Genomic DNA, 12,547 nt, shown 5'->3' with positions numbered 1-12,547 from the left:
GAGACTGAAGCCAAATAGAGAGAGGAGGCCCTTGAGTGTCACAATATTTAAATGTTGATTCTTATAAATGCAGAATATGTTGTGCTGTGAATTGTGACACAAGTAAAGATGTTCCCTTCCGTGCTTTGTGCTTCGAATTGTTGATACTGAGACCATCAAGTGCCACCTCTGATGATAGATCTGTCTAGTGTCACATGATAGATTGGTCTAGCTTCCCCTGAAGCATAAACACTCCAATTGAATTTCACCTTAGTTGCCTTTTGTAGGAGCCAAAAGTCTACAGTATGTCTCAGAACTGAACTAATCACTACAGTAGGCCCACTAGCTTCCTTTACTCCTTGCCAGGATTGCCATAAACCATAACAAAACGACCTCAATTTAAAGGTATCCTATAACCGCAAATAAAATCATGTAAACAATCAAGTGATAAAGGATCTAATCCACGGGGATTCTATTTCCTAATAGAGCCGAGGAATGCATCTATAAGAGCCTTTACTGTAAACAATTATCGAAAACCGTAACTTGGATCATAAGAGGGCTTTGTTTAGAGTGAACCATGTTATCTGATAGTGATACTCAAGTGATGCTTGGGCATGTGATGTTTAATTTGTGAGACCAACAAAGAGGTGAAGATGTGGAAACATTTACGGTAACAATAGTGCTCTTGGCCATTTGGAAGTGCGGCATATAAATTGCAACCATATCCATTTATGTTGGCTTGGAGTAGCAGAGAAAAGCTGAGGACCCCATACCATTCTCATGTGGGACGTTGTTTTTAAACCCTCGTAGCTTGTAGTTTATTTCAAAGCGGGTGCATGACTTTCTGTTAACCATCAAATTAATTATCTCTTAATAGGCGTTTGTGCCAGTCTGTAGGATTCTACTCCCGTGCTGAAACCAGAGCCAGCTGGAGCTATGAGACGCTCAGTTCCCGTCAAAGCAAATCACTGAATCGCTGATTCATGCTCCCAAAAAGTTGTATTTTAGAGCATGGCTGGTTATTATCTTTATGTAAAACCTTGGAGAGCATCAATGGCTGGTCCAGGGTCGACATATCTGTGTTTATTAGGCTGCTAATAGCTGGCTAATGGGTAGGTTATACCAGGTCAGGCTAGCGGTGCTATCTCTTGGCAGGAACTGAAAGGAGAGGCTTTGCTGGCTGCTAACCTTGGGTCAAACAGCAGGGTGTGGGATGTGGAAGGCAGAAGGATGGCTTGACTGGGCTGTTAATAGGGTCTTGTGGTGTGTGTGTCTGTGTAGTCATCAGCATTCCCTCATTCCCTTGACGTGCTCATCAAGCCCTAACCCATAGCATTGATCTAGACTTCAGGTCACAGTATGCTGTGGAGAACAGCCTTGAATGTTAAAGCTTTGCTATTGTCCATCTCCCCAGAAGTCCTGGGTTTGTTAGCAGGAGGAACTGTGGGTTCAGGAAGGGGAGCAAGGTTGTTTTGGTGGTGCATGAATGTCTCACCATGTCTTACAGACAATTTGTGTGTGTGTGTCCTTGGATCCCTATATCTAACTCTTTATTTCTCTCTCTCTCTCTCTCTCTCTCTCTCTCTCTCTCTCTCTCTCTCTCTCTCTCTCTGTCTCTGTCTCTCTCTCTCTTTCTCTCTCTCTTTCTCGCTCTCTCTCTCAATTCAATTCAATTTCAATTTAAGGGCTTTATTGGCATGGGAAACGTGTGTTAACATTGCCAAAGCAAGTGAAGTAGATAGTAAACAAAAGTGAAATAAACAATAAATATTAACAGTAAACATTACACTCAGAAGTTTCAAAAGAATAAAGACATTTCAAATGTCATATTATGTATATATACAGTGTTGTAACAATGTGCAAATAGTTAAAGTACAAATGGGAAAATAAATAAACATAAATATGGGTTGTATTTACAATGGTGTTTGTTCTTCACTGGTTGCCCTTTTCTTGTGGCAACAGGTCACAAATATTGCAGCTGTGATGGCACACTGTGGTTTTTCACCCAGTAGATAAGGGAGTTTATCAAAATTGGGTTTGTTTTCGAATTCTTTGTGGATCGCTGTAATCTGAGGGAAATATGTGTCTCTAATATGGTCATACATTTGGCAGGAGGTTAGGAAGTGCAGCTCAGTTTCCACCTCATTTTGTGGGCAGTGTGCACATAGCCTGTCTTCTCTTGAGAGCCAGGTCTGCCTACGGCGGCCTTTCTCAATAGCAAGGCTATGCTCACTGAGTCTGTACATAGTCAAAGCTTTCCTTAAGTTTGGGTCAGTCACAGTGGTCAAGTATTCTGCCACTGTGTACTCTCTGTTTAGGGCCAAATAGCATTCTAGTTTGCTCTGTTTTTTTGTTTGTTCTTTCCAATGTGTCAAGTAATTCTCTTTTTGTTTTCTCATGATTTGGTTTGGTCTAGTTGTGTTGTTGTTGTTGTTGTCCTGGGGCTGTGTGGGGTCTGTTTGTGTTTGTGAACAGAGCCCCAGGACAAGCTTACTTAGGGGACTCTTCTCCAAGTTCATCTCTCTGTAGGTGATGGCTTTGTTATGGAAGGTTTGGGAATCGCTTCCTTTTAAGTGGTTATAGAATTTAACGGCTCTTTTCTGGATTTTGATAATTAGCGGGTATTGGCCTAATTCTGCTCTGCATGCATTATTTGGTGTTTTACGTTGTACACGGAGGATGTTTTTGCAGAATTCTGCATGCAGAGTCTCAATTTGGTGTTTGTCCCATTTTGTGAATTCTTGGTTGGTGAGCGGACCCCAGACCTCAGAACCATAAAAGGCAATGGGTTCTATAACTGATTCAAGTATTTTTAGCCAGATCCTAATTGGTATGTCAAATTTTATGTTCCTTTTGATGGCATAGAAGGCCCTTCTTGCCTTGTCTCTCAGATCGTTCACAGCTTTGTGGAAGTTACCTGTGGCGCTGATGTTTAGGCCGAGGTATGTATAGTTTTTGTGTGCTCTAGGGCAACGGTGTCTAGATGGAATTTGTATTTGTGGTCCTGGCAACTGGACCTTTTTGGAACACCATTATTTTTGTCTTACTGAGATTTACTGTCAGGGCCCAGGTCTGACAGAATCTGTGCAGAAGATCTAGGTGCTGCTGTAGGCCCTCCTTGGTTGGTGACAGAAGCACCAGATCGTCAGCAAACAGAAGACATTTGACTTCAGATTCTAGTAGGGTGAGGCCGGGTGCTGCAGACTGTTCTAGTGCCCTCGCCAATTCGTTGATATATATGTTGAAGAGGGTGGGGCTTAAACTGCATCCCTGTCTCACCCCACGGCCCTGTGGAAAGAAATGTGTGTGTTTTTTGCCAATTTTAACCGCACACTTGTTGTTTGTGTACATGGATTTTATAATGTCGTATGTTTTTCTCTCTCTTTCTTTCTTTCTTTCTCTCTCTCTCTCTCTCTCTCTCTCTCTTGCTCTCTCTCTGTCTCTGTCTCTGTCTCTCTCTCTCTCTCTCTCGCTCTCGCTCTTTCTCTCTCTCTCTCTCTCTCTCTCTCTCTCTCTCTCGCTCTTTCTATCTCTCTCTCTCTCTCTCTCTCTCTCTCTCTCTCTCTCTCTCTCTCTCTCTCTCTCTCTCTCTCTCTCTCTCTCTCTCTCTCTCTCCCTCTCAGGTCGATCTATGGCAGCCCAACAGTGTCTCTCTGATCCGACACAATGCCACCGTGGACGTGCACGTGAGACGGAACAACACGCGAGGGCTACGGGCAGGCCTCCAGAAAGAACACATAGAATTTAAGTAAGGGCTTAGAGACTACTCCATATTTCACCCTGAACAGTAAAGAAAATTACCATAATACCACCAGAGCCATTCCTAGCCCGGTGCCTCACCACTCCCCCTGTCGCTAACCCATCCACCCCCACAGGAAGAGGAACATCTGTTCCCCAAAGGGTGTCGCGAGGTGCCTTTTCAAAGCACACACGCGCACACACACAAACACACAAAACACACACACAAAACACGCACTCCAACCCTATTCGCTCTCAAAAGCAGCCCTTTCATCTTTTCTCCCCATCAATCATCACAATGATGGAGTTTATCAAAGCAGCCACAGCCAGAAATACTCCCATTGTCATCCCCATCCTCAGGGAATACTTTTTACTCCTCTCTCTCTCTCTCTCTCTCTCTCTCTCTCTCTCTCTCTCTCTCTCTCTCTCTCTCTCTCTCTCTCTCTTGCTCTCTCTCTCTCTCTCTCTCTCTCTCTCTCTCTCTCTCTCTCTCTCTCTCTCTCTCTCTCTCTCTCTCCACACACAAGGACAAGCTGTCTCCACACAAGGACAAGCTGTCTCTCTACACAAGCACAAGCTGTCTCTCCACACAAGCATAAGCTGTCTCCACACACAAGGACAAGCTGTCTCCACACAAGCACAAGCTGTCTCTCCACACAAGCACATGCTGTCTCCACACACAAGCACAAGCTGTCTCTCTACACAAGGACAAGCTGTCTCTCCACACAAGCACAAGCTGTCTCTCTACACAAGGACAATCTGTCTCTCCACACAAGCACAAGCTGTCTCTCCACACAAGCACAAGCTGTCTCTCTACACAAGCACAAGCTGTCTCTCTACACAAGCACAAGCTGTCTCCACACAAGGACAATCTGTCTCTCCACACAAGCACAAGCTGTCTCTCCACACACAAGGACAAGCTGTCTCTCTACACAAGCACAAGCTGTCTCTCTACACAAGCACAAGCTGTCTCTCCACACAAGGACAAACTGTCTCTCTACACAAGCACAAGCTGTCTCTCCACACAAGCATAAGCTGTCTCCACACACAAGGACAAGCTGTCTCCACACAAGCACAAGCTGTCTCTCCACACAAGCACAAGCTGTCTCCACGCACAAGCACAAGCTGTCTCTCTACACAAGGACAAGCTGTCTCTCCACACAAGCACAAGCTGTCTCTCTACACAAGCACAAGCTGTCTCTCTACACAAGCACAAGCTGTCTCCACACAAGGACAATCTGTCTCTCCACACAAGCACAAGCTGTCTCTCCACACACAAAGACAAGCTGTCTCTCTACACAAGCACAAGCTGTCTCTCTACACAAGCACAAGCTGTCTCTCCACACAAGGACAAGCTGTCTCTCCACACAAGCACAAGCTGTCTCTCTACACAAGCACAAGCTGTCTCTCTACACAAGCACAAGCTGTCTCTCCACACAAGGACAAGCTGTCTCTCTACACAAGCACAAGCTGTCTCTCTACACAAGGACAAGCTGTCTCTCTACACAAGGACTAGCTGTCTCTCTACACAAGGACAAGCTGTCTCTCCACACAAGCACAAGCTGTCTCTCCACACAAGGACAAGCTGTCTCTCTACACAAGCACAAGCTGTCTCTCTACACAAGGACAAGCTGTCTCTCTACACAAGGACAAGCTGTCTCTCTACACAAGGACAAGCTGTCTCTCCACACAAGCACAAGCTGTCTCTCCACACACAAGGAAAAGCTGTCTCTCTACACAAGGACAAGCTCTCTCCACACAAGGGCAAAGTCACTGCTCTCTCTGCTTAGTTTTCTTACTTGAATAAGAAAAGTAATCTAGACTAAAATCAATCCCTAAACCCTCTTGTGCTTGCAGTTATCTTGAAACACTGAAGACATTTCTTGCAGTTATCCTGAAACACCAAGAACATTTCTTTTCAATAGAAACATTACCCTAAAACACTGTGCCCATCACACTGACGCTCCTCTCTCCACAGGGTGTTCATATCTAACCTTCAGAAGGAAATTGAAAAGCAGACGGGATATCGCTCTTCCCGCAAGAGGAGGTCTGAATCCCAATATGACTATGAGGTGTACCACTCTCTGGAGGAGGTAGGTGGGAGACACAACACACACACACACACACACACACACACACACACACACACACACACACTCTTTTCACTACAGACACACAGCTCTTGGCTGTTTATTTCCCTAGAGAAACCGGGAGTCTTTGAGATGTATGCATTTGCATCCAGCTTCCTGAATGTTGAATCTATGAGCCCCAGTGCCACGGCCCAAATGCATTCCACTGTGAGATAGGGGGAAGCAAGGAGCCTTTCAAACTGCCATCACCAACCCATCATTACACAGCTTTGAACCCATCCTCACACACACACGCTCACACACACACACACACACACACACACACACACACACACACACACACACACACACACACACACACACACACACACACACACACACGCAAACACATCAATGCTCTATGATATACACTGCTCATACATTTACACAAAAGGCAGACCCTCGTATCAGCTGGTTTCAGTATTCAAGCATTTTTCATATCTTAGGTCTCTATTGTGATACCTCTTGAACCTTTTGAAGTGGGCCAAAAATATCCCTTTACATTCACCATCTGTATGTAGTATGGCCATACAGTAGTGTACGTACCATTCTAGAGAGGGTAAATTACTTATGTTTCCATCACCTCCATCCAGGGCTGTTAGATTAAGGGTCTGTATAGTTCAGTTCAGTGTGTTAGATTAAGGGTCTGTATAGTTCAGTTCTGTGTGTTAGTTTATGGGTCTGTATAGTTCAGTTCAGTGTGTTAGATTAAGGGTCTGTATAGTTCAGTTCAGTGTGTTAGATTAAGGGTCTGTATAGTTCAGCTCAGTGTGTTAGATTAAGGGTCTGTATAGTTCAGTGTGTTAGATTAAGGGTCTGTATAGTTCGGTGTGTTAGATTCTGTATAGTTCAGTGTGTTATATTAAGGGTCTGTATAGTTCAGTTCAGTGTGTTAGATTAAGGGTCTGTATAGTTCAGTTCAGTGTGTTAGATTAAGGGTCTGTATAGTTCAGTTCAGTGTGTTAGATTAAGGGTCTGTATAGTTCAGTTCAGTGTGTTAGATTAAGGGTCTGTATTTTTAAGTTCAGTGTGTTAGATTAAAGGTCTGTATAGTTCAGTGTGTTAGATTAAGGGTCTGTTTAGTTCAGTTCAGTGTGTTAGTTTAAGGGTTTGTATAGTTCAGTTCAGTGTGTTATATTAAGGGTATGTATTGTTCAGTGTGTTAGATTAAGGGACTGTATAATTCAGTGTGTTAGATTAAGGGTCTTTATAGTTCAGTGTGTTAGATTAAGGGTCTGTATGGTTCAGTTCAGTGTGTTATTTTAAGGGTCTGTATAGTTCAGTTCAGTGTGTTGGATTAAGGGTCTGTATAGTTAAGTGTGTTAAACTAAGGGTCTGTATAGTTCAGTGTGTTAGATTAAGTGTCTGTATAGTTCAGTTCAGTATGTTAGATTAAGGGTCTGTATAGTTCATTGTGTTAGATTAAGGGAATAAATTGTTCAGTTCAGTGTGTTAGATTAAGGGTCTGTATAGTTCAGTGTGTTAGATTAAGGGTCTTTATAATTTGTTCAGTGTGTTAGATTAAGGGTCTGTATAGTTCAGTTCAGTGTGTTAGATTAAGGGTCTGTATAGTTCAGTTCAGTGTGTTAGATTAAGGGTCTGTATAGTTCAGATCAGTGTGTTATATTAAGGGTCTGTATAGTTCAGTGTGTTAGATTAAGGGTCTGTATAGTTCAGATCAGTGTGTTATATTAAGGGTCTGTATAGTTCATTGTGTTAGATTAAGGGACTAAATTGTTCAGTTCAGTGTGTTTGATTAAGGGTCTTTATAATTCAGTTCAGTGTGTTAGATTAAGGGTCTGTATAGTTCGGTGTGTTAGATTCTGTATAGTTCAGTGTGTTATATTAAGGGTCTGTATAGTTCAGTTCAGCGTGTTAGATTAAGGGTATGTAAAGCTCTGTTCAGTGTGTTAGATTAAGGGTCTGTATAGTTCAGTTCAGTGTGTTATTTTAAGGGTCTGTATAGTTCAGTTCAGTGTGTTAGATTAAGGGTCTGTATAGTTAAGTGTGTTAAACTAAGGGTCTGTATAGTTCAGTGTGTTAGATTAAGTGTCTGTATAGTTCAGTTCAGTATGTTAGATTAAGGGTCTGTATAGTTCATTGTGTTAGATTAAGGGAATAAATTGTTCAGTTCAGTGTGTTAGATTAAGGGTCTGTATAGTTCAGTTCAGTGTGTTATATTGAGGGTCTGTATATATCAGTTCAGTGTGTTAGATTAAAGGTTTGTATAGTTCAGTTCAGTGTGTTAGATTAAAGGTTTGTATAGTTCAGTTCAGTGTGTTATATTAAGGGTTTGTATAGTTCAGTTCAGTGTGTTATATTAAGGGTCTGTGTAGTTCAGTGTGTTAGATTAAGGGACTGTATAATTCAGTGTGTTAGATTAAGGGTCTGTATAGTTCATTGTGTTAGATTAAGGGACTCTATTGTTCAGTTCAGTGTGTCAGATTAAGGGTCTGTATAGTTCATTGTGTTAGATTAAGGGACTACATTGTTCAGTTCAGTGTGTTAGATTTAGGATCTGTATAGTTCAGTTCAGTGTGTTAGATTAAGGGTCTGTATAGTTCAGTTCAGTGTGTTTGATTAAGGGTCTGTATAGTTCAGTTCAGTGTGTTATATTAAGGGTCTGTATAGTTCAGTTCAGTGTGTTAGATTAAGGGTCTGTATAGTTAAATTCAGTGTGTTAGATTAAGGGTTTGTATAGTTCAGTTCAGTGTGTTAGATTAAGGGTCTCTATAGTTCAGTTCAGTGTATTAGATTAAGGGTCTGTATAGTTCAGTTCAGTGTGTTAGATTAAGGGTCTGTATTGTTCAGTTCAGTGTGTTAGATAAATGGTCTGTATAGTTCAGTGTGTTAGATTAAGGGTCTGTATAGTTCAGTTCAGTGGGTTATATTAAGGGTCTGTATAGTTCAGTTCAGTGTGTTAGATTAAGGGTCTGTATAGTTAAATTCAGTGTGTTAGATTAAGGGTTTTTATAGTTCAGTTCAGTGTGTTAGATTAAGGGTCTCTATAGTTCAGTTCAGTGTATTAGATTAAGGGTCTGTATAGTTCAGTTCAGTGTGTTAGATTAAGGGTATTTATTTTTAAATTCAGTGTGTTAGATTAAGGGTCTGTATTGTTCAGTTCAGTGTGTTAGATTAAGGGTCTGTATTGTTCAGTTCAGTGTGTTAGATAAATGGTCTCTATAGTTCAGTTCAGTGTATTAGATTAAGGGTCTGTATAGTTCAGTTCAGTGTGTTAGATTAAGGGTATTTATTTTTAAATTCAGTGTGTTAGATTAAGGGTCTGTATTGTTCAGTTCAGTGTGTTAGATTAAGGGTCTGTATTGTTCAGTTCAGTGTGTTAGATAAATGGTCTGTATAGTTCAGTGTGTTAGAATAAGGGTCTGTATAGTTCAGTTCAGTGTGTTATTTTAAGGGTCTGTATTGTTCAGTGTGTTAGATTAAGGGTCTGTATAGTTCAATTCAGTGTGTTAGATTAAGGGTCTGTATAGTTCAGTGTGTTATATTAAGGGTCTGTATAGTTCATTGTGTTAGATTAAGGGACTCTATTGTTCAGTTCAGTGTGTCAGATTAAGGGTCTGTATAGTTCATTGTGTTAGATTAAGGGACTACATTGTTCAGTTCAGTGTGTTAGATTTAGGATCTGTATAGTTCAGTTCAGTGTGTTAGATTAAGGGTCTGTATAGTTCAGTTCAGTGTGTTTGATTAAGGGTCTGTATAGTTCAGTTCAGTGTGTTATATTAAGGGTCTGTATAGTTCAGTTCAGTGTGTTAGATTAAGGGTCTGTATAGTTAAATTCAGTGTGTTAGATTAAGGGTTTGTATAGTTCAGTTCAGTGTGTTAGATTAAGGGTCTCTATAGTTCAGTTCAGTGTATTAGATTAAGGGTCTGTATAGTTCAGTTCAGTGTGTTAGATTAAGGGTCTGTATTGTTCAGTTCAGTGTGTTAGATAAATGGTCTGTATAGTTCAGTGTGTTAGATTAAGGGTCTGTATAGTTCAGTTCAGTGGGTTATATTAAGGGTCTGTATAGTTCAGTTCAGTGTGTTAGATTAAGGGTCTGTATAGTTAAATTCAGTGTGTTAGATTAAGGGTTTTTATAGTTCAGTTCAGTGTGTTAGATTAAGGGTCTCTATAGTTCAGTTCAGTGTATTAGATTAAGGGTCTGTATAGTTCAGTTCAGTGTGTTAGATTAAGGGTATTTATTTTTAAATTCAGTGTGTTAGATTAAGGGTCTGTATTGTTCAGTTCAGTGTGTTAGATTAAGGGTCTGTATTGTTCAGTTCAGTGTGTTAGATAAATGGTCTCTATAGTTCAGTTCAGTGTATTAGATTAAGGGTCTGTATAGTTCAGTTCAGTGTGTTAGATTAAGGGTATTTATTTTTAAATTCAGTGTGTTAGATTAAGGGTCTGTATTGTTCAGTTCAGTGTGTTAGATTAAGGGTCTGTATTGTTCAGTTCAGTGTGTTAGATAAATGGTCTGTATAGTTCAGTGTGTTAGAATAAGGGTCTGTATAGTTCAGTTCAGTGTGTTATTTTAAGGGTCTGTATTGTTCAGTGTGTTAGATTAAGGGTCTGTATAGTTCAATTCAGTGTGTTAGATTAAGGGTCTGTATAGTTCAGTGTGTTATATTAAGGGTCTGTATAGTTCAGTTCAGTGTGTTAGATTAAGGGTCTGTATAGTTCAGTTCAGTGTATTAGATTGAGGGTCTGTATAGTTCAGTTCAGTGTGTTAGATTAAGGGTATTTATTTTTAAATTCAGTGTGTTAGATTAAGGGTCTGTATAGTTCAGTTCAGTGTGTTATATTAAGGGTTTGTATAGTTCAGTTCAGTGTGTTAGATTAAGGGTCTCTATAGTTCAGTTCAGTGTATTAGATTAAGGGTCTGTATAGTTCAGTTCAGTGTGTTAGATTAAGGGTCTGTATAGTTCAGTTCAGTGTGTTAGATTAAGGGTATTTATTTTTAAATTCAGTGTGTTAGATTAAGGGTCTGTATTGTTCAGTTCAGTTTGTTAGATAAATGGTCTGTATAGTTCAGTTTGTTACATTAAGGGTCTGTATAGTTCAGTTCAGTGTGTTATTTTAAGGGTCTGTATTGTTCAGTGTGTTAGATTAAGGGTCTGTATAGTTCAGTTCAGTGTATTAGATTAAGGGTCTGTATAGTTCAGTTCAGTGTGTTAGATTAAGGGTCTGTATAGTTCAGTTCAGTGTGTTAGATTAAGGGTATTTATTTTTAAATTCAGTGTGTTAGATTAAGGGTCTGTATTGTTCAGTTCAGTTTGTTAGATAAATGGTCTGTATAGTTCAGTTTGTTACATTAAGGGTCTGTATAGTTCAGTTCAGTGTGTTATTTTAAGGGTCTGTATTGTTCAGTGTGTTAGATTAAGGGTCTGTATAGTTCAATTCAGTGTGTTAGATGAAGGGTCTGTATAGTTCAGTGTGTTATATTAAGGGTCTGTATAGTTCAGTTCAGTGTGTTAGATTAAGGGTCTGTATAGTTCAGTTCAGTGTATTAGATTGAGGGTCTGTATAGTTCAGTTCAGTGTGTTAGATTAAGGGTATTTATTTTTAATTTCAGTGTGTTAGATTAAGGGTCTGTATAGTTCAGTTCCAGTGGCGGCTGGCCGATAGAGGGCGCTAGGGCGCCGCCCCCTTAAATAAAATTATTTTAAAAAAAAAATAAAAATAAAAAATAATAATAATAATAATAAAAACATCAGTATGTCAATATTTGTGTGTTTGAAATATGGAATGCACACAGTAATATGTGTAAGATATGATAGAAAATCATATTCGCAACCTTTCCTCTGCCTGTCAAACGCCTCGTCAGCTCTGGGCGATACAGAAAGTGCCCCGAGGAGGCGGGTCTACGTAGCAGTTAAGCCAATTGCTAATTTAAGATATGAATGTATGACATAAAATGTAGCTAATCAGCGATTTTAATTCGAATCCAAGGAGGGCGATTATTTTATCGCCCCAAGCTCGCCCCTGATAAAATAAGGACCGGGCTCCAGTGGCGCCATTTTTACTAGACGACAATGGCGAGCGCAAACGTTACTCCTCCAAGACCCAACCCTAACTCGGTGAAATCTCTCCTCCAAGATCCGTTTGAGAGGAGAACTTTGTCAGAGAAAGTTCGGGTGAAAGAGCTGGGCCCAGATCAACCTGACCTCTCAATCAGACAGCAGGCTAGCGAGAAAGGGAAGCAGTATATGCACGGCTTCTCCCGTAGCTGGTACACCAGGAAGGCTTGGCTAGCTGGGTGCACTGATGCTAATGCTTTATTTTGCTTTCCGTGCTTGCTTTTTAAAACGACGGGGTCAGATTCAGCATGGACAGGTACCGGAGTGAGGGATATGAAGCACCTGTCAGAGAAGGTAAAGAAACATGAGAACACCAGGGCACACATGGACAACTCTGTAAAGCTAGCTGTATTAGGAAGGGTGAACATTGCTACGCAGCTGGATGACGGCCACAGGATTGCGGTGAGGAAACACAATGAGGAGGTGGATAAAAACAGGCACATTCTATCCAAAATTATCGATTGTGTGAAGTTCTGTGGGGCTTTTGAGTTGGCCTTGCGTGGGCACGAGGAGACTGACTCTCGGACAACCCCGGCATTTTCCGGGGCTTAGTGGATTTTGTTGCCTCCCTCGACAGTGTGCTGGAGGAGCACCTGAAGACAGCTACCGTTTTTAAGGGC

The 12,547-nt window shown here is 40.9% G+C and overlaps 1 protein-coding gene across 1 annotated transcript in view; it reads left to right on the top strand.

The window, feature by feature from the left end:
• Positions 1–12,547, top strand: part of LOC121549862 (carboxypeptidase A6) — a 49,615-nt gene that overhangs the window by 17,247 nt on the left and 19,821 nt on the right. The window contains exons 3-4 of the mRNA XM_041861812.2: positions 3,603–3,727; positions 5,696–5,810. Coding sequence (XP_041717746.1) covers positions 3,603–3,727; positions 5,696–5,810 — 240 coding nt within the window. The remainder of the gene's footprint in view (positions 1–3,602; positions 3,728–5,695; positions 5,811–12,547) is intronic.

Source organism: Coregonus clupeaformis, chromosome 34, assembly GCF_020615455.1.
Source record: "Coregonus clupeaformis isolate EN_2021a chromosome 34, ASM2061545v1, whole genome shotgun sequence".
NCBI classification, from domain to species: domain Eukaryota; kingdom Metazoa; phylum Chordata; class Actinopteri; order Salmoniformes; family Salmonidae; genus Coregonus; species Coregonus clupeaformis.
Note: the sequence above shows the minus strand (reverse complement) of the source record. Positions and strands in the feature narration are given on the sequence as shown.